The 22,964-nt window shown below is 33.8% G+C and overlaps 1 protein-coding gene, 1 non-coding gene and 1 pseudogene across 2 annotated transcripts; 1 reads left to right on the top strand and 2 right to left on the bottom strand.

Moving 5' to 3' along the window:
* The first annotated feature begins 3,206 nt into the window (after positions 1-3,206).
* Positions 3,207-15,430, top strand: LOC120180273 (annotated as a pseudogene).
* TRNAM-CAU lies at positions 13,799-13,870 on the bottom strand. Its single transcript has one exon. It is a non-coding gene; the product is annotated as a tRNA-Met (tRNA).
* A 76-nt stretch (positions 15,431-15,506) lies between the features above and the next one.
* On the bottom strand, positions 15,507-16,624 carry LOC120180315 (acyl-coenzyme A thioesterase 13-like). The gene is made up of 3 exons (XM_039185668.1): positions 16,289-16,624; positions 16,048-16,194; positions 15,507-15,844 (listed from the first exon to the last, which is right to left on the bottom strand). Exons 1-3 carry the CDS (start codon positions 16,478-16,480, stop codon positions 15,701-15,703), a joined length of 483 nt encoding a protein of 160 aa, XP_039041599.1. The 5' UTR covers positions 16,481-16,624; the 3' UTR covers positions 15,507-15,700.
* Positions 16,625-22,964: the final 6,340 nt, after the last annotated feature.

Here is a 22,964-nt window from a genome sequence, read left to right as displayed (position 1 = left end):
AAATGGAAAAAAATATTACATGTAAAACTTATATTTTGTAAAACAAAACTAATAAGTAGTCATGTGCTTTTTAATTGAATTAGTGATCTAATTACTGATATTAAACTCAATTTCATAATTAAAAATAGCATGAGAATTGACAAGGGAGTATTTCCTAGAATTATTCCTTTAAGTACAAATTTATCAATCAAAATTGCACTTTAATATTTAATTATGGTACGATTTAATCATCTTATACACTCGGTGATAACTTACGTTTGTTGTTGGGACCCTCAAATATATAAAAGATATCTATCTAATGGACTCTCAAATTCTAATCTAATTTGAATTTACTTTTTATATTAATTGTATTTTATCTTTTATTACTAATTATAATTTAATAAGAATTTTGGCTACGTCCCTACCTAACGGACGAAACTATGCTTCGTTCAAAGGGCCACACCTCTTATTTTGTTTATTAAAAAACATACATAAAAAATACTTATTTAACATTTTAAACTTTATTATGTTGAGTTAATATCATGATTCCCATTTGTCCGCACTATGATTTTATAATTTAAGTAGAATTATCAATATATTTATCTTCAAATTACATCAAACTATAAAAATATTTTTTGATAAATTTTAAATTTTTTCCTGATTTTTTTAGAGAAGATGTGATGGAAGATTGTACGATAAAGAAAGAAAATACTCATAATAAGTCTAAAATTTATAATTTAAATAAACAAAAATGAGTAATTTAACCAACAAATTAAATGTAAATTTATAGAACTCTTCATCGAAGGTCACATATTCTAAAAAATAAATTTTCTAATTACACTGCTTACACATTGTTGGAAACAGCAGAAACAATAATTCAAAACGTTTATGACCTCACAATTATAATATAATACAAGTAGTTGGCTGATCTCTTCTCTGTTCAATTTTCTATGATAAATAAAATAATTAATTCAAAAGTACGAACAATGATAAATTGTAATAAAGACTGGAAATCATTGACCCTTTGGGAGGGATGGAGCAATAATAATGGACAGGTGAGGCTAAGGGGGAGAGAAAGCGACTGCAAATGCATGGAATCCAAAATAATAATAATTGAAGGCACCAACAGTGTTTTTGTTTTCCGTTTAAGGAAAGATTCCTCCTTTCCTCAAAGTCCAAAACCCAGACAAAGCGGCAGTGCAAGAGCTAGTGTCCGTTTTCAACTTGCTTTATTTTAGGGTAAACTACATGCTTAGTACTTGATTTATCAATTTTGTTTCGTTTCAGTATCTAAACTTTCATTTGTTTCAAAACTATGCCTAACGTTTACTTTTTATTTCATTTTAGTACTCATTTTGTTAACAGAACAGCTGCTCGAGTCATTTTTAATGGATAAATTACATCATTCATCATTTAATTATCTTTTCACTCCTATTTTGGTCATTGAAGTTTCAAAATTTTCAATTTAACTACTCAACTTTCAAATTGCTCATGTTTTAATAAGCCTAATTCATTTTATTAATATTTATTATTATTTTATTAATATACAATTTAAATAAATAAAATTGAAAGTTAGAGTGATTAAATTATGAGTAATTTGAAAGTTAAGTAATTAGATTTTAAAAAATTGAACTTCAATGATCAAAATATGAGTGAAAAGATAGTTGATTGATTAATGATATGATTTATCCATAAAAAGTGTCATGTTGTAATAGTTCCACTAAATTTTTAACGAGGTACCAAAACAAAATAAAAAGTAAACATTAGGTTTCATTTTGAAACAAATGAAAGTTTAATTACTAAAACAAAATAGAATTGATAATTTAGATATTAAATGTATAGTTTACTCTTATTTTTATTATATGAAAATGAATTCATACAGCTAGCACTATTTGCAATTACAAAGGTAAATACCTTTTTGTTTTAAGGAATAATATCAAAAATAGCCCCTAATATTTATCAAAATAGTTATTTTGGCCACTATTATTTTTTGGAGCATTTTGGCCCTCAACGTTTCACTTTGAGGTAAAAAGCTCTATCTATAGATAAAAAGTGTTAGTTAACACATGATTAATGCTCCAAAATAGGAACCTTTTTAACTTAAAATAAAATGTTGAGGGCTAAAAGCCCCTAAAAGAAAAGATAATGAACAAAGTGATTATTTTATGAAATGTTAGGGGCATTTTACCTTAAAATAAATTGTTGAGGCCAAAATATTACACAAAAAGTAGAATATAGAATCAAATGACCATTTTGATAAACGTTTACGCATTGTTTTAACTTACAAAGGTTAATTTAGCATTTATACATGCAACTATTTGTATATTTACGGTTCCTAGATAAATGGATAAATAACTCAGTTAATTTTGAAGCGTGTACAAATTTAATTAAATTAATTTCAAATCATGTTGATTTCCATTTAATGTTAGATTTTGATGTTGAAATGGTAAATAATTTTTAGAATTTTAGTGAATTGTCATGTTAATATTATAAACTTTCATATTTGTATATAAACAATTATGATAAACATTATAACGGTAAATATATATATTTATTGATCAAAGGATTAAATCGAGTTTTATTTTTAGTTTAAAAGTTATATTGGGTGTAAACTATATTTAAAGTATTATTATTATTTTTAAAAAATAAGACTTAAAATACCAATAAGCCTCTGGAAAATAGTCAATACATTTAGAATATTTAATTTTATTTAAATACATGTTCAATATATTTATAATTGTTAATGATATATAAATAATTTATATTCATTGTGCGGGAATTTGTTTCGTCTTGATTTATTTTGTTGAAAGAAATAGTGCATTAAAAATATTTATATTTTTTGATGGGTCAGCGTTCCGTTAATTGGACCTGAGGTTTGAGGGCTGTTCTTGAGTCTTGAAACCCAAATCCAAACATTGTTTTTTTTTATTATTATGAGAAAGTACAAGATAGTTCAATCATTTAAAATCTCAATACAAAACAACAATTTTTTATTCACTTTGTTCGTCCCAAATCTAAACATTGGGCGTTCCTTTTTGGGGTCGAAATTCCCCCTCCCCTTCCAACCTCGAAGAAATTGAATCCATGCAAATGAAGAGGGTGGTTCTATGGGGTAATCATCCATGTATCTTGCAACACCAGCTGCACAGTGTCGTTGTAAGCCAACCTGTACAGTTTCGTCCCTCGTTTGGTCGCCAAGTTTGTTATTTGTGTGTTGGTGTTGTTAAATGGAACAGGAGGATTTCCAGGGGAACTCACTAGTGAAAACCCCATTAATGTTGAAGAAAAGTATGGCTTCCATTAACACATGTAGGACACGGGTTGATGCCAAGGCCGACGGTGAAGAGAAGGGAATGATCGATCTTCAAAAGGACATTAGCGGGATATTGTTTAGAGTTCAAGCTTCCAAGTGCATTCGTATAGCTTGTTGCCACCGAGGTAGAGTTTTTCGGTGAGGGTGATACGAGATTAGTGGCTGTACGTACTTGTAACAGAACAAGAGTAATGTAATGTAGCGGTGGCGGTTACATTGTCAACGATCAAGTACTTTCTGGCACGACGGTTGGTTGTTAAGAGGACATTTGTGGTCTGCCCTAGGGATATCACAATGGTATATATTCTAAAAGGTTTTACATACGAGGCATCAACTTCGAAGACAGTGAGTTGATGTCCGGCAATCATGAACGGTGGCTCTCAGCCATAGAATATGTGCTTTCCACCAAAGGGTGCCTCTTTGGCCGGTCACGGTGAAGTTGTAAACGTAGCTCTGCACTGGCTGGATGGGGCACTGAGTTATATACGCGGGTCCATCTGCCCAACCAGTACGTATTTGCCTAACCCCATACCTGCAATTCTCGGTGAAGACGCTCAATTTCGACCGCATAAATTATAAATTATAATATGTATATAATATTATACTATAATTTATAATACACATGGTTATTCGCATTTTATTATTTTTATCTACATGCCTAAATGTTACAAAGCCCATCAAAAATGTGTGAGGTCCAACTGGAGCAGCCCGTGTTGGATATATGAACTGTAAAACTACACCGTTAGCATTGACTAGAAATATAAACAGTAATTAAAAGGAACAAATTCGTAAACCGTGTCGTGGTAAAAACCATTACCTTAGAAACGAATTCGCCCCGATGTGTGTAATCGCTGCAGTAGGCAGACCGTCCCCCGAGGTTAACACGATCGCTCCGAATTCCGTACACCCGAAACCGGAGTGGACTACTGGTGGTATTGCTCTTCTGATTGGAAAGCACTCAGAGAGAACTCACAGAGAGAATTGTAGAAAACACTTTTGTAAGTGAATTGTAAATGTTTGAGAGTGAGTTGAGAAGCTGAATATAGCCCTCTATTTATAGGCTAGAAATAGGGTTAAAATCGTCCATAAAATTTCAGGATTAAATCTATTCTTTTGTAACAGTTGAAACGTCTAGATGAACCTGACTCAAAAATAGTCCAGGTTCATTGCATCATTGTTCAGCTGTTATAACTCCCGAAATTATATCATGTAACCTATGGAATTAAATCAAATAACTCCTGTAACTCCTGATATTAACAACTTGTCTCCTCTGTACAAAGCTGGAAATCAGTCCAGGTACATCTTAACGTTTTTGATTTAATTTAGGAAAAGCTGTTTAATTTCTCATAAACCAGCTGTTATCATTTGAAATTAAACAGTCTTCAGCAGCCTATAAATATTAGTTGAAATCTTTCACATTTTTCCATTTGTTTCTTTCAAAGAGAAATTCCTCAAGAATTTTCTCTAAAAAGATAGTATCCGCGCGGACGTGTCGAAGACACGTATTACCACGACCACGACCCGAGTCGAGCCAAGCCGAGCCGTGTCGTGCCGAGCCGAGAAAGACGGACGGCGACGACGGTGCGCGAGAGTCCCCTTTGTTCTCTATCACTCAACAAGGAAGTGGGAAAGCCAAGCCTTAAATACTATTCCCAATAGTATTTCCAATACTATGTGGGATTGAGCATTACCAACATTTCCCCACTAATGCGAAAGAAATCTTATGAAACTCGAAAACAAACTTTCCAGAAGAGCAATAGCGAGATTAGTTGCTTAAGCACTAGTGAACGTATCTGGAACTAGTACATAGTGATGATGAACAATCCTTCTCTTAGATAAGTGAAACTAGTCTGGAACTTTCTAAGATCAGGGTAAACTCATAACACACAACTAACCACTTCATCCACTTGAGTCCTCGATGTGTAAGATATATATATACAAAGTATATATTTAGCCATCTTACCTCAGGATTCTAGTAAGTGTGCTAGAAAAATGGCCCAACATTTTTCATAGAAGGCGGCTAACCCTTCTCACTTACATAGGTTATTTCATCAAGTTTATCTCAACATAAACCACCCTTTAAAAAGGGATATGAAATAATTAAGAGCTTTAATAATAGCTCAACCTCACAAAGGGTATGGTGACTTTCTTCAAGTTCATTATTAATGAACCACCCAAACTCTGGGCTAAGAAGTCATTAAGAATAAAATATTCAACCTCATTTATCGGTAAATTCAGTAAGTCCTTCTCACTAGAACCATCCAAATACTTGGATTTGAATTTATTAAGAGTTTAACAAACTCAACCTTTTTGTAGGTAAGTTCATCATTTCCTACCCACTCACTCTGGGTTATGAACTTATTAAGAATAGATATTCAGCCAAAATCGGTAAATTCATCAAGTCTTTCTCACTAAGACCACCCAAAGTCTGGGCTATGAATTTATTAAGAGCACTTAAGCTCATCCTGGGCATGCACATTATTCTTCATAGGGATAGGCAGTAGGAATGTGCACTATGAGTCTTTCCATGGTTTCGTTTGACCACATGGAACTTAGATAACTAAGTTGGGTATCCACCATGAATTCCTCAACCAATGGGCTTTAGACCCATCCCCCTAGACGAATCTAGGACCAGCTTTCGACTTAACCCTTTGGTAAGTGGATCTGCTAGGTTCCTTTCCGACTTCACATACTCTAAAGAGAGCACTCCATTCTTTATTAAGTGTTTCACTGACTCATGTCTTATACGAATGTGTCTTTTCTTACCATTGTAAGTTTGGTTCTTAGCCACACATATCGCATCTTGTGAATCACACAATAATGAAACTGGAGGAGTAGGTCTTCCCCATAACAGAATATCTGCTAACAAACTTCTGAGCCACTCGGCTTCTTGCCCAGCTAGGTCAAGATCTATAAACTCTGACTCCATAGTAGAACGAGCAATACAAGTCTGCTTTGATGATTTCCACGAGATTGCTGCTCCACCCAAAGTAAAAACATACCCGCTCGTAGAGCTTACCTCATCATTATCAGAAACCCAGTTGTCATCACAATATCCTTCCAATACCGCAGGAAAGCCAACAAACTCAAGTTTCCAATCCAAAGTACCCTTAAGATACTTCAATGAGTGTTTAAGAGCAATCCAGTGCTCACCACTCGAATTATGAGTATATATACTCAGTCTACTTACAGCATAAGCAATATCAGGTAGAGTATAGTTCATTAAGAACATTAAGCTTCCGATTAACTTAGCATATTCAGTTTGGGAAACGCTACTTCCTTTATTCTTAACTAGATGTATGCTAGGGTCATAAGGAGTTCGAATAGGGACGACATCAAACTGTCAAATTTCTTTAGCACTTTCTCTATATAATGTGTTTGACATAAAGAAAATCACTTCTCAGTTTTGGTAACTTTGACTCCTAAGATTACATCTACTTCTCCCAAATCTGTCATCTCAAACTTAGTGGACAAGAAATTTTTAACTTTGTTAATGTACTCAATGTTAGAACTGAAAATCAACATGTCATCAACATAAAGACTTATGATAACACATTCAGTGTCAAACATCTTCGAATACACACAAGCATCAGAACCATTCACAACAAAACCAAAACTAAGAATAGTTTTATGAAATTTCTCATACCACTGTTTAGGAGCCTGCTTAAGTCCATATAGTGACTTTTTGAGTCTACAGCTTTGCCTTCCATACCAAGTGCTTCAAAACCTAGTGGCTGCTCCATGTAAATCTCCTCATCTAAATCTCAATTCAAGAAAGCAGTCTTAACATCCATTTGATGTACCTGCAACTTATGAATAGAGGCTAGTGCAAATAATGCACGAATCGTTGAGATTTTTGTAACGGGAGAATATGTATCAAAGTAGTCTAAACCAAACCTTTGAGTGAACCCTTTGACGACTAACTTTGCCTTGTACCGCTGAATCGAACCATCTAGCCTTAGTTTCTTCCGGAAGACCCATTTGTTGGAGATTGGTTTGAATCCCTTAGGCAAGTAAACTAATTCCCAAGTATGATTAGGCATTATCGATTCTAGTTCATCATTAACAGCGCTTTTCCAAAAACTAGCATCGATAGATCTTATAGCTTCTTCAAAAGTTTTAGGATCCTCATCTAACAGAAAAATTTGAGCTATAGGATCTGAAATGGAGTCTAAATCATTTATCTCAGAAATAAAGGAAGTAATAAAGTCTGGTTCAAAAGAGGTTTCAACTCTTTGCCTTTTACTTCTTCTAGGCTCGAAATCAATTTGTTCAGAAGACCTAGCATGATTACTAGAAGAAGTTGATGAAATATATTCTATTTGTGTTTCAATATTCATTCTCGGTTCCTTTAAAGGAAAAACATTTTCAAAGAAAACAACATCCCTTGAGTCACAAATAGAATAATCTTGTAAAAGCATGAATATGTATGCATCACTATTCGTAGCATACCCTATAAACACTGCATCAACAATTTTAGGTCTGATGGTGGACTTCTTAAATTCTGGCAAACCCACTTTGGCCAGACACCCCCACACTTTCAGGTATTGTAAATTAGGAGCGTATACTTTCCACAATTCATATGAGGTAGAATCTAATTTCTTATGAGGAACTCGGTTCAAGATATGAGTTGCCGATAGAATGGCTTCCCCCCACATGTTATTAGATAACCCTAAACTTATTAGTAAAGAATTCATCATCTCTTTTAAAGTTCTATTTTTCCTTTCGGCTATACCATTATGTTGAGGAAAATAGGGAGCTGAAGTTTCATGAATTATGCCATTCTTTTCACAAATATCTTTTAAGAAATTAGATCCATATTCACCACCTCTATCAAATCTAACCCGTTTGATTCTCCTATCTAACTGATTTTCTACTTCTGCCTTATAAATAAGAAAGAAGTTTTCATCTTCATCTTTAGTTATTAGGAGATAAACTTTTGTATATCTTGAATAATCATCTACAAAAGTTATGTAGTAGTGTTTTCCTCCTTTACTTTCAGTGTTTCTAAAATCTGCTAGATCAGTATGAATGAGTTCTAACAGTTTAGTCTTTCTATTAGAAACAATCTTAAAGTGAGGTCTAGTATGCTTAGCTTCTACACAAATCTCACATTTGTTAAAGCTAGTTGTGTCTAGTTTAGGCATAACATTCATATTCATTAATTTCTTTAAAGCATGAATATTCACATGTCCTAATCTAGCATGCCACATATCAATGGATTCAATAATATAAACATAAGTGGTAGCTTTATTTTCATTAAATTGAGTTTCTATGACAAATAAACCATTGCTTAAAAATCCTTTCCCCACATAATCACCATTTCGGGAAAGTACAAGTTTATCTGCCTCAAAAACTAACATAATGCATGCCTTATTCAGAAGCCCACCACTTATCAAATTTCTACGCAAGGCAGGTACATACAGAACATTATTTAAAGCCAGAGTTTTACCAGAAGTCAGCTTGAGTAAAACCTTGTCTTTGCCTAGCACTTCAGAAATGCTAGAGTTCCCCATGTACACACGTTCACCAGTGTTCCCATCCTCGAACTCGGTGAAAAACTCCTTCCTTGCGCAGAAATGCTTTGAAGCGCCAGTGTCAACTACCCATTCTGAACTGTTCTCCACCAAATTAACTTCTGAGACCACCGCATCAATGATCTCATCATCTTCTTCTACAACGTGCATCTGTGGCTTGTTGTCATTCTGGCGGTCTGATCGATGTTGGCATTGGTAAGCTTTGTGGCCGGGTAAACCGCATACATAACACTTGAACGTCTTTCCTTCCGGTTTGGCCTTTCCTGACTTCTTGAAGTTGGTAGCCTTCTGTGGTTTCGTATTCTTGTCTTGATTCCCACGTTTCATGATCTTCTTAAATTTAGACTCAATCAAGTTAGCTTTAAAAGATAAATTACTCATAGAATTAGTAAGCTTATCTTTTAAACAGTTGGCTTCTTCAATCTTCATATGGCCCACAAGTTCTTCAAGCGAAATGTCTCTCTTCTTATGCTTAAGAGAGTTGCGGTAGTCGGACCATGACTTAGGCAGCTTCTCAATGAGTACATTGGCTTGCAGCACCTCACACATTTGCATCCCATTCAGCGATGATGTCAGCGACTAAGTTCTCATAGTCATGGACTTGATCCATTATTGGCTTGTAGTCTGTCATCTGGAATTTGAGCCATTCGCCAACAACGTACTTCTTGATGCCCGCATCGTCTGCACCATACTTTTTGTCTAGAGTATCCCATATTGCCTTGCACTCCTTTCTCTAAGGAACATATCAAATAGTTTATTTGACATGTGGCTGAGCAGATGTCCTCGCATCGTCTTGTTGTCTTTCTCGTATGTAGCGAGAGCGACGGCGGCGGTTGCTAAGGCATCATCATTGAGGACCACATCTGCATCATTACCGACAGTTGGGGTTGGCGACATGGTAGGTGGTGGCTTAAGCAGCACGTAGTCAAGATCAAGTTGCTCGAAGAATATCAGGATTCTTTGGGACCACCTTCTATAATTTTTTCTATCAAGTGCATCGAGCTTGGAAAGATTGGGGATCAGTTTGCTCAAAGGTGTTGTCATGATTGTAGTATATGGAATTCGTTTCTAAATTGTTGGATATATGAACTGTAAAACTACATCGTTAGCATTGACTGGAAATATAAACAGTAATTAAAAGGAACAAATTCGTAAACCGTATCGTGGTAAAAACCATTGCCTTAGAAACGAATTCCCCCCGATGTGTGTAATCACTGCAGTAGGCGGACCGTCCCCCGAGGTTAACACAGTCGCTCCGAATTCCATACACCTAAAACCAGAGTGGACTGCTGGTGGTATTACTATTCTGATTGGAAAGCACTCAGAGAGAACTCACAGAGAGAATTATAGAAAACACTTTTGTAAGTGAATTGTGAATGTTTGAGAGTGAGTTGAGAAGCTGAATATAGCCCTCTATTTATAGGCTAGAAATATGGTTAAAATCGTCCATAAAATTTCAGGATTAAATCTCTTCTTTTGTAACAGCTGAAACGTCTAGATGAACCTGACTCAAAAATAGTCCAGGTTCATTGCATCATTGTTCAGTTGTTATAACTCCCGAAATTATATAATGTAACCCATGGAATTAAATCAAATAACTCCTGTAACTCCTGAAACTCCTGATATTAACAGCTTGTCTCCTCTATACAAAGCTGGAAATCAGTCCAGATACATCTTAACGTTTTTGATTTAATTTAGGAAAAGCTGTTTAATTTCTCATAAACCAGCTGTTATCATTTGAAATTAAACAGTCCTCAGCAGCTTATAAATATCAGTTGAAATCTTTCACATTTTTCCATTTGTTTCTTTCAAAGAGAAATTCCTCAAAAATGTTCTCTAAAAAGATAGTATTCACGCGGACGTGTCAAAGACACGTATTACCACGACCACGACCATGACCACGACCCGAGTCGAGACGAGACGAGACGGACAGACGGACGGACGGACGGCGGCGGTTTCCAGAACCCTAATGTTATCTTTGGCGCCGCAACAACCCACCAAGCCTTCCTCACGCCGCACGCTTCTCACCCACATCCGGTCTTCACGGCAACACACCACCAAATCCCGAGACATCCGGCGCTCATCACCAACAAACAAAAGACGTTTAGGAGTTGTGTAAACTAAAAATATAATTATTTTGGGTATAAATAAGCATGTAAGTAGCACCATTGGGAGGACGAATTTTATACACAAGATTCACGATTACAGGCGAGATTAGGCACAAATAGACTACCAAATATACAAGCATATTCGAAAAACACAAAACAGTGAATCCAAGCCTCTTGTAATCATTTCGAAGTGAAATAAAAAAAATGTATCTTTTTTTTTACCTTGTTAAATTTCCAGTCTTGCATGGTGTGATTTTTCTCTTCCTTGGTGTGTTGAAACGCCGATGAAAAGGGGGTATGGTTCGAGATCCTGGAACCTAGATCTACCCCGAGGCGTGTTATTTTTAAAGGTTTTTTTGATTTTTTCAAGTAGGGTTTAAAGAGCTTTCGAGATTTTAAAAAAAATTGCCGCCGATGAACGGCAACGGGCCACCAGTTTCTGGAAAATAAGGTGGTCTTTCTTCATGTTCTTGAAGAACATAAGAACAAAAGGAGAGAAAGGGGGGCTCGGTTTGTGAAGGGAGAGAAATGAAGAATTATAATTTTTTTTGGATTTTATATGTTGCCCATACCCGACCGACCCGACTCATGACCCGAGTGGATCCCCTAGGGGATCCGCGTGTTTTTGAAACAAATTGGGTAAACTACCCTTTTGATCCCCTTATGTTTTCAAATACTTCCATTTTGACCCTAAATTGACATTTGAACCCCGATTTTGTTCTAGTTTGGCCACTCAATTCGCATTTCTTTTCAATTTAACCCCTACTAAATTCAATTCGTTTTTTAATCTTTTATTTTTATTATTTTTATTTTTTATATGTATATATTATTATTATATATATATTTTCCATTCTTGTTTATTTATTATTATTGTTTTTTATTATTATTTTAATCTACATATATATATATATATATATTGCATCTCTATTATATTTTATTATTATGTAAATATGAACTTTTAATATTTTTACGTTTATGACTATATATATTTTAGTTATTTCTTATTTGATTTTTTTAGTATATATATGCATTTTTTTTACTTTTTACTTTTTTAATTATTATTAATTCTATTTTTTTATGTTCATTTTATTTCCTCTTTCCCCTTTTTTTATTGTATATAGATTATTACTTTTTTATTTGTTATTTTATTTTATTTTTGTATTTTTATTCCTTTTCTCTTTATCTTTTTACCTTCATGTTGAATTCCTTATTTTCCTTACCCTTCTCTATCTTATCTATTTTTATTTTTTCTCTAACACATCTTTTGATTTTTAAAGGGTATATTTTTTATCAATTAAAAGTAAGTTTCGGATCAATTTTTACCTTTTAAGTTAAACTTACAATTTTCTTACTTATTGACAACTGGAAACTACGTAGTACCGAAAGGGCAGTTTAAAGGTGTTAACTCTTCCTTGACTGTAACCGACTCCCGAATCCGACACATCTTTAGTAAGACGCATATCAGGTAAGAAATAAGATATCCGATCAACTCATTTGTTTTTAAATAAATGGTAGGTGGCGACTCCAATCCATTTTTCTAAGTCGAAGCTTAATTTCGGGACATACTCGAAAGACGGTCCAGTCAGGATCCATGGATAAAAGGTATTGATCCTAAGAAACGGATGAATGATGGGAAATTAGAATATTACCAGTGTATGGAGACATTGTTAATCACTTTGAAAAGAATGTTATCATCCTCTGTAGCAACTAAAGTAGGGCCGGGGTAGAGTCCATTGACGGTGACAATCTGCTTGTTTGAGCACAACCTTGTTGTGTTTGACAACACCACCTGCACATTTTTACATCAATAATATTGCTTCTTTTTGTAAAACCCATGCTTGGAAATTTTAAAATTAGCACGTCAAGCCCGATAAAAACAAATGAATAGGAAGAAAATTGACGATGGAAGAGCAAAACGTCATGGAGATGCGATGTAAAGTAGACAAAATATTATGAAATATAAGTATTCCTATACATTTGAAGATAATCCTACTCTAAATAGAATTAAAATAATTTTGACTATTATTGATTTAAAGTAAACATCATATATGAGTATATCTTTATTTTAAAACATTTTGAGAGAGAATGGATCGTAATATATAAAATTAGAGGATATACGTGAGAGAGATTTATTGTGTATCACAAAAGTAGTGATCTATCAAACTAAAACACATTTTGAAGCTAAGCTAGTTAGGAGTTCCTAATGCCATTTTCCAATTCACTGAATAGGGTAAAGCACACCTTATCTCAACCACAGTGTCGAGGCAAAACAAAAAGCAATGTGGCAAACTTCACTGAGTTTGTAATATATAAGGCTATGTTTTAAGCATTTGATTGGCAGATTAGTATGTCATTAATTACAACTAGTGCATTGTGATAAACAAACTTCTATTAAATCTGATGTGAGGCATGAAAAATATTTTTCATTGAGTTAATTATTGTATGGGGAAGGTTATTATTGGTGATAATGCTACATAATTCAATTTTTTTAGGAAAAATAAATTTTAATACTTCAAAATATTGGGAATAGGTGTAATAAACTTTTTGTTGGTTCAATTATTATACTATTTTTTATTATTTGATTTTGAACGTTATAATTTTAATGACGATTCATACTGGTTATCTAGATAAGTTTACATTTTGTGAGGCTTCTACCAATAAAACTGAAGTCTTTTAAGATTAATTTTTTTTTTTTTTTGGATGAGATAAGGATTTACCAAAGGTAGTATCAAATAGATAAAATGTAAAATTAACCAAAGGCCCATTATTCTCACAATAAAAATATTTGAGCCCAAATTAGGTCAACTACGTTAAATACCAAAACGGTTAAGCAAAAAAGTTTGGAAGGCACTCCAAAATAATATCAGAGCCAGGTTTCGATCCTGGGACCTGTGGGTTATGGGCCCACCACGCTTCCGCTGCGCCACTCTGATTAACTGATGAAAAGTAAAAACAAAAAAGTTTCTTAAACCATTTACTTCTCTTATCAAATTTGAAATATTCTATAATTGTAGACTGCGAGTTTGGACCATATTTCCTCTCCCTTAATGTTTTGATTAACTGCCTTCCCAAAAATGGATTGCATCTTTTGTATATACCGTTCGAAGATTGCATCTTATATGAAGCTAAAATTTAGGGTGGAAAGCAGAAGCATGGCAGAAGTAAAATAAAATTAGTTTGGGAAATTCTAGTGGGCGCATCTGGAACTCGACAGGAGGGAAATTCTTGGACTTGTAGATTTCTCCATCTGCCCATCAACAAAACCAGCTTTTTCTTTTCGGGTACTCGTTTGTATCGGAACCAAAAGCCTGGAGGCAGCCCTCTCACACGTCTGCTTCAGGTATTGGTGGCATCCATCAGGAAATTTAAAGTTGCAGTACCTGCAGATAAGTCTCTTTTACATGAGACAGAAGATAAAGAATCCAATATCAAAGGAAGCCGCAAGATTGACCATACAAATGATCTCAGGTCAGTGCCTGGACTTTAATCTTAATTGTCTTCATTGCATATTCAGCCTGTTGCTTTAGTTCCTTACTCTCAGGCTATGACTGTAACTTCCAGTTTCTTTGACAAGGCGGCAGTGGAAATCAAGACAGACCGATTAAAGGGCTTAGTAAATCCGTGGAGACTTTGTACGGTTACACAGGTTGAGGAGCTGAAATCTATAATTCGGTTGCTCCCCATATGGGCCTCCGGGATCATCTTTTCTACTGTTTACAGTCAGATGGTCAATTTATTTGTGTTGCAAGGTGAAAGAATGGATACTCGTGTTGGTCGCTCTAACTTCCACATCCCACCAGCATCACTTTCCATCTTCGACACTCTAAGTGTGATCTTTTGGGTGTCAATCTATGACAGAATCATTGTCCCGGTGACGAGAAAATTCACCGGTCACAAGAATGGCCTGACACAACTTCAGCGGATGGGAATCGCCTCTTCATATCGATATTTTCCATGGTAGTAGCAGCAATTTTGGAGCACGAAAGACTGCAAATGATCAAAAGGCACAACTACTATGAGCTAAAGGAAATGCCAATGACAATCTTTTGGCAAGTTCCACAGTATTTCCTCATAGGGTGTGCAGAGGTCACATTCATTGGACAGTTGGAATTTTTCTACGAACGAGCACCCGATGCGATGAGGAGTTTCTGCTCTGCTCTATCACTCACCACCGTCGCTCTTGGCAGCTACTTGAGCTCTTTGCTTGTTACCATTGTTAGCAATGTGACTGCTAAGAATGGGAAACCCGGGTGGATACCGGACAACCTAAATTATGGTCATATCGATTACTTCTTCTGGCTCTTGGCAGCTTTGAGCGTATTGAATTTAGGCGTTTATGTTTGGATTACGAAATGGTACACATATAAAAGGGCAGTGGGGACTCTTCGTTGAGTGAATATCCCCCTTGTCATGTAAGAAATACGGTCTCTTCAAGGCAATGTTTCAAAATAATGTAAGATACGAAGAAACATGGAGAAAAAGGAAAGCATATGTTGTAACACACGTTATCGTCTGGTTTAGCTTGAAAGTCTCGGATTGTCTCGGAAAAGTCGGCTTATAATGTTTAAGTCTTATTCATTGATGTTACACAGAATTTATACAATGTTAAAAATAAATCCATATAAATCATAACTAGTTCCTAGGAGGTGTGTGGTTCAAGCATTCTCATTTCTCACATGATATACTTGAAAGAAAGCAGTTTTACACATAGTAGTAAAACACCAGTGGCATGGGGGATTTTCTTGCACAAACAAGGAATGGAACTAGAGTTTGCTACCTTGTTTAGCAAACAGAGAATGGCGACCTTCAGCGATCAACTCCCCTGTCTCTTTGTTTCTAACTAGAACAAGTGCTCCTGCATAACATCCTCTTCGTCCTAATACCTTTGAGATAATTTCTAACTCATCCTGCAAATCACCTTCGAGGTCAGATTCAGAATCGTATTAAAAAGGAACATGTAATTAAATTCTGTAATAGCCAATAACCCTGTCTGGAAGAAGAAACAATAGAAATGGTCATAATCTTGGACTAACTGAACTGATTATCAAATATCTGTATACAGTAGGATTATTGAAAGCAACTCATTACATTAAAATCCAGATATTCTTACATTGAGCTTAGCGGTTCCGAGAAACGAGATGGAAATGTCGACTGAAACATTCATCGTAAGACTAAGACCTTCGACCTGAACAATAGTCGCTCCAACTTCATCGACAAGATTTGCAACAGCACCTGTAGCTAAATTTCCACTTTTATCCTGCCAGATTTAATTTATTGACAAACAAAATGAATTCAGATTTCATATGATTCTAATTTTACGGAATTTGAGATGGGGATTTTGGACAGCTTACGGTGAGGCGAGGAGGGACCTTGAAGGTGCAAGAAACGAAGCCAGACTCCACCCTATCGACAAGGATGCCACGTACGGCGAAATCTTCGTAGAAGCTACCTTCGAAGCCGACTCTGTGAGGGTGAATAGTGAGTCGTGAAACCCTTTCTGCTTTTTCTTTGTTTAGCTCCAGGAATCCCTTGGCTTTTTCCATGTCCGATTTCTTAACGCTCTTGCTTAGATTAGATGGTGGGAAGTAAACACCATGAGAGCTTAGAAAGTTCAATCCCCAAAGTTTTTGCCAGTTGCCGGCATTTCAATCAGGTTTGAGATCGGGTTTTGCAGGCGCAGACAGAGAAATTTGGCATTATTAAAATAAATAAAGAGTATAATAGTCTATATTAAATTTGTTAATATGTATTGGATCGTTTACATTTTAAATTCTTAAAGTTGAAATAAATTTAATCTAATTTAAAAAAATTTAAATTTATTAAATTACACCATTAAACTTTTTTTTAAGAAAAAACCATTGATAGCTAGACATGTTAAATTAATTTTCCCAGAATTACATTAAAAAGATAAAAATTGTCTGATTTATTTTAAAAATATAATTTGATGAAATAAAAAGAATTTCAAACTGTACGAAATTGAATTTAATTCATAAAAAATATATATAACTAATTTCATGAAAATATTTATCTAAAATATTATTTTATCTAATATAATAGTTCCAAATTATCATTTTTTAATCTTCTGAGTGATTATAAAATAATATATATTAAGAGTTATTCTTAATCATTAACAATATATACCCATTTTACACTCGAATCAAGATATAAAGAAAAAATAACATCTCTTTTAAAACTACCTTAAAAACTCGTTGATTAAATCAGTAGATTACTACAATACTAAATTTTAATGTTCATGATTTTAAAAATAAAAATAAAATAATCTCAAAACAAAAATATTAAAAAATAATTCTAACAATTTGATTTTTGTCAACAAATTTGATTCGGATCAAGTGACTCGACCTATTTCGGACCCTTGTTCACTAACCAGAACCAACATTCTCAAGCTATAATCACATCGGGGTTTACAAACAGTATGAAATATATATAATCTAAAATTAACCAAAGGCCCATTATCCTCACAACAAGTTAACTCCGAGCCCAAATTAGGTGAACTACGTTAAATACCATAAAAGTTGAGCAAAAAAGTTTGGAAGGCACTCTAAAGTAATATTAGAGCAAAGTTTAGATCCTGGGACGTGTAGATTATGAGCCCACCACGCTTCCGATGCACCACTCTAGTGGTTGGTTGTTTTTCAAAAGAAAACATTCTTAAATTATAGTTTTGTTCAATCCAAGTTGAAATATCCTCTCCCTTTATGCTTCGATTAACTACTTTCCCAAACATGGATTGCATCTTTTTATATATATATTGTTCGAAGTTGCATCTTATAGTGAACAAGTTCTGGCGGAAGTCCCTATGTTGCAGAAGCAAAGCGAGAATGGCATTGTTTTACCCTTGTGATCTGATATATATATTTTAACCTATGGAAAACTTCAAACATGATCCTGGATTTGAAGAGGCCAAGCAATCGATACGAAGTGGGGCATTTGGAAGTTATGACCACAGCCCACTTCTTGATTCTCCATAAGGTAACTCGGGTTATGGTCGAGATGATTATTTCCTCGTCGGTCATGAGTCATGACTTCTCGGATGCTCCAGCAAGAATAGATGAGGCTACCATGTATGTTTTTGATGATCTTAATGTTGGTAATGCTCAATCCCACATAGTATTGGAAACACTATTGGGAATGGTATTTAAGGCTTGACTTTTCCACTTCTTTGTTGAGTGATAGAGAACAATGGGGACTCTCGAGCACCGCCGCCGCCGTCCGGCTTCGCTCGGCTCGTGGTCGTGGTTGTGATTTACCTGAAAGTTCTCTCTGAGTGCTTTTCAATTAGAAGAGCAATATCACCAGCAGTCCACTCCGTTTTCGGGTGTACGGAATTCGGAGCGACCGTGTTAAGACGGTCCGCCTACTGCAGCGATTACACACATCGGGACGAATTCGTTTCTAAGGCAGTGGTTTTTACACGACACGGTTTACGAATTTGTTCCTTTCAATTATTGTTTATATTTCCAATCAATGCTAACGGTGTAGTTTGCAGTTCATATATCTAACACTTAAAACCTGAAATCTTCTCACATTACCCCACCTTTAGTATCATATAATGATTTACCTTCAACTATTATAATCCTCATTTTCAATTATATCTTATCTGTTATTCTTTTATCTCTGTTCAGTTTTAACCCTCAAATATTATTTTATTGATCCGAGTATAGTACTTGGAATAATTCAGAGAAAAATATCAACCCATCCATGGAGTTCCCGGAAACAGGGATTTGGCAAGTTGATGAAAAGTTTCAATAATTCACGTAGGCTTTCTTCTTTCAAAATGGGGTCTGTAGATAGTACATGCCCATCATTTTTCGCTCTGTCCAATCATATACATTCTAGCTTTCCTCCCATAATTCATATCGATCATCTTCTTTCAAAACGACTGTATCTGTATAACCAGCAAGCATCTGAAGTATCCTTTGTATCGTGTACGTAAACTAGGTTTTCCTGCATATACGGATGATGACGATGACGACAAAAGCATCATAATTTTGTGCTATATATAGCCACGTACCTAGCTCTTCATCAGCCCCTCCCCCGACCATGCATAAATATCTTTAATTGCTCGTATGTCGATCAGAATATATAGGCATACCAGCTTGAGGAAAGCTAGCAATGGTTTTTGCCTTCCCTTTGTCCTGTTTCTTGCTGACAGGGATTCCCTCAATCACTGTTGATTTCCTGAAGAAAATAATAATGTATTCCATTATTTCAAACTATGATTTAACTTTGAAATGTATTTGAAAGCTAAAAATAATTATATCGTATTTAACAAACTGAAGATCAAAGATCATATCGTATTGAAATTGATTAGAGCCTTATTACATTGTTTCAGCTGATTTTAGTTCCAATTGAAAGTGATGTTTCATACGGAAATAGTCTCTGTTCGTTTACATTTATCGTTGCTTTCGAAGCATCGTGCAAATTCAAAGAAAGGAAAAGGCCAAGACAGGTAGACACTCCCGTCTAAAATATCAAAGCCCCGTTTCTAAAAATATCTTCTTCTTATTTTTTTTAAATGATTTATACATTCAAAAAACAAATCATTATAAATTCAAAAAATAAATCATTAAAAGGACATGAACGAATCATCTATAAAATAAAATAGCACGAGACATGTTTTTTTAATAACATACTTGATTATAAGATTGTATCTGTCCAAAATACTTGACAACACATAACATATAGACAAGGATGAACAAAACTCGACTAGACTTGAAAAATCGATTTTTTCAACTCGACCTGACCCGAAAAAACTCCACTTGAATTGGCTTCGAGTTCTAATTTCATAAGCTCGATTCGATTCAAAAAAATTTTAAGATCAAATTGAGTTATAAAATACAACTCGAATAACTTGAATAGTAACTCAAATAACTCAAAATTTTTAGTAATTAGTAGATTTATTTCTAAGTTTGAGTCGAGTCTCTCTATTATGTATGACACATGTATACACGTATGAAAAACAATATGAAGATATATATATATATTGTATATGGATGTATGACACATGTATATCACATATGAAAAATAATATGAAGAAATATATATATATATATTATATGGTTATACAAAAAATTTAAATTGAAATCAAATAATATCATAATATTATAAACATTACAATTAAATTTAAATAGAAACTCGAATTGACTCTAACAAAAATTCAAGTCAAGTTCGAGTTATAAAATATGACTCGTCAACTTGAATAACTAAAATTTTTAACTCCACTTATCTCCGTTGAACACCCCTACCTATATATGCTGCTTGAATCTATAATTTCTAGAAATAATAATATTTTTTAATACTAAGGCTACTTTTAAAGTGATCAATAATATAGGGAAATTATATCCGTATACATTAAAGTAAATACTGTCTCCTTTAGATTAATGATAAACTGTTTCATACCCACAATGCAGGAATAAATGAAACAAACAAGGGAAAGGCAACAAATCCCAGCAAAGCACTGAAAAGCAGTGTAGTTTTCATGTGTACGTATATATTAAAATCAGAAACAACTAATTTCTCTTTGGAAACCAAAGAAAGGAACGCTTTTCTTTTCACATGTATAATAATTGATGCATGAATTATACACCAAAAAGGAAATGTTCCAGATTAGGTAGACGCGGATTGAGATAATGTTGGCAAAATAAAAACTGCAAAATGAAATCGTTAGTATTGACGGAAAATTTATAAAATAAATAAACAATAAATCGAATAATCATATTATAGTATTAACCACTATCTTAAAATTGAATTCGTCTAGATGAATGTAATTGTTGTTATAGGCGGTCGTCCTCCGAAATTAACATGGTCTCTCTACTAATCTGTACACCCGAAAACCGGAACGAACAAACAATGATATTACTATTCTCTTTGCACCGAACAAACAAAAGTTTTTAGAAAGCTCGGAAATATTTGAAAGAAATCTCAGAAAGATTTTGAGAATAAAGGATTTGTTGAAAGCATATTGTGTTGTTTGAGATGATTTGAGAATTTTGAAAACTCTCTTTATTTATAGGCTTAATTTCCCAACAAATAACGTGATTTTAAGCACAAATCACGTAGTTGTTGTCGTTACTGCAATCAAATTACTGTGTAACAAATGAATAAAATCGATAATTAAACTGTGCTCTTTACTGGAATTGAAGGGTAAACTATTTATGAATCACGTTCAATAAAAGAAGGTCAGAGAGTCTCTTTAAATACCCTTCTCAAAGAATTTTACCTCCCAATATAAAATATCATTCTCTTTAGCATTACCAACCGATAATACCACAAAAATTTCAAAATACTATGCATGATACATGAACGGCTTCATATGGAATCCAACAATTTTCTTTTTTATCTTGCTTCTTTGTTAATCCTATAAACTATAAAACATGTCGAAATTCAAAATAGAAATAAAATATAGAATAATTATAATTTCTATCTATCTTACTAAAATTAAAATGTTTGTCGAATTAATATAGGTAAACGTACGTTAACTTGAAATAGTAGTGTTTTTTTAAGTAAAACGATATAACTTATATTTCTTTTAATAATATAAGGTAATTATAAATATGATATTTGTTTAAAATCTTTATTAATCAATAATAATGTACACACATTTTATAGACACAACTACTTAGAACCCAATACATCGAAAGATAATATTATTCTCTTTAACCACTAAAACTACTTGATGGATTCAATATATCACATAATAAAATTATGTTGATCGGCGTCTAAATTATACCAAGTACATCAACTACACTACAAGTGCTATAGCCTTTTCTCAAAGTCTTTAAATACCCAAAGCTTCTAAAAATATATTCCCATATATTGATCGAATTCGAGTATCTCTCTTCGCCTCACTAGCCTCCTTTGTTTTTCATGGTATCTTCTTTTCTATTACTTAGCCTTTAGGTTTGCCAGTTTTAAGTGTGTGCATCTGAGAGAGGCAATGCTTCCAAGCAGCTTACTTTGTTCCATTCGTCCAAGCTTCTCAAGGTAGTTCTTTATCCCCCCCAACCCCTTTTTAGTTTTCATGCAATTTTATTTTACATTTTCCAAGTTTATCTTGACAGTTGACATTCACCAATCGTTCTATTTTAATCTACAGTTTCCTATTTGTTTCTTTACTTATTTTCATTTTTCAAAAATCACCTTATATTATTAATATGTTATTTTTCCCCTTTGGGTGTATGCTTTTTTGATAGTCTTCGAGAGAAGTTAGTTTATATGAAATTATAAGAAGTTTTAGAAGATGGATAAATGATAGTGCGGATCCCTAAACAAAACGCTACGAGTCAAGCTCTGAAATGGTAAGAGATGAGGGCAGTCCCCTTTCAAATCACAGGACAAAAAATAATAGTGCATGGTTCATTTCATGATATATAAAATTTGACAGCGAAATAAATTTTGTTCTACAGCATTACTCCAAATCAGACTTTACATTAATAGAAAGCAAAGTTGGAAAACATCAACAACTTGTGACAACCAATTCATTTGTCAAATGTTTCTTTTCGAGAGAAAGACTTCCTTTTCCCCTTTTTTTTTTAAGTAGTGGAGCATGGCTAATGTCTTATAGTGGATTATTGGTAACTTGATTTTTATATCTGAAATACGATTGGTTTAATAAGACGTCATTGTTAAAAATAAAATATTAATTTAGTCTAGGAGAAATTAAATTATTTAATTTTAAAATGAGTATGATTTTAAAATTAATTCAATCATACATATTAAAATTTAACTTTAATAATTTTAGAACTATAAATAACTTAAAATACACTTAAAACTGTACAATTGAGGGCTATAATTGTTTTCACTTGAAACGTGCTTTCGTCCTTAATCGTCATCATATAACGAAGCGGGACAAATTTATTTATTTATAAGTTGAATTGTTCATAAGATTTGATAGTTAAATTGATTTTGGGTTGAATTTAGATGTAATTTTTTATTGTTTAAACTGAATTTGTTCCAATTTATAAACAAATAAATATATGTGTCTCGAAGGTCATTTTGGTAAATAAA

Source organism: Hibiscus syriacus, unplaced genomic scaffold (assembly GCF_006381635.1).
Source record: "Hibiscus syriacus cultivar Baekdansim isolate YM2019G1 unplaced genomic scaffold, ASM638163v2 tig00112491_pilon, whole genome shotgun sequence".
Lineage (NCBI taxonomy): Eukaryota > Viridiplantae > Streptophyta > Magnoliopsida > Malvales > Malvaceae > Hibiscus > Hibiscus syriacus.
This window is presented reverse-complemented; position numbering and strand designations above follow the sequence as displayed.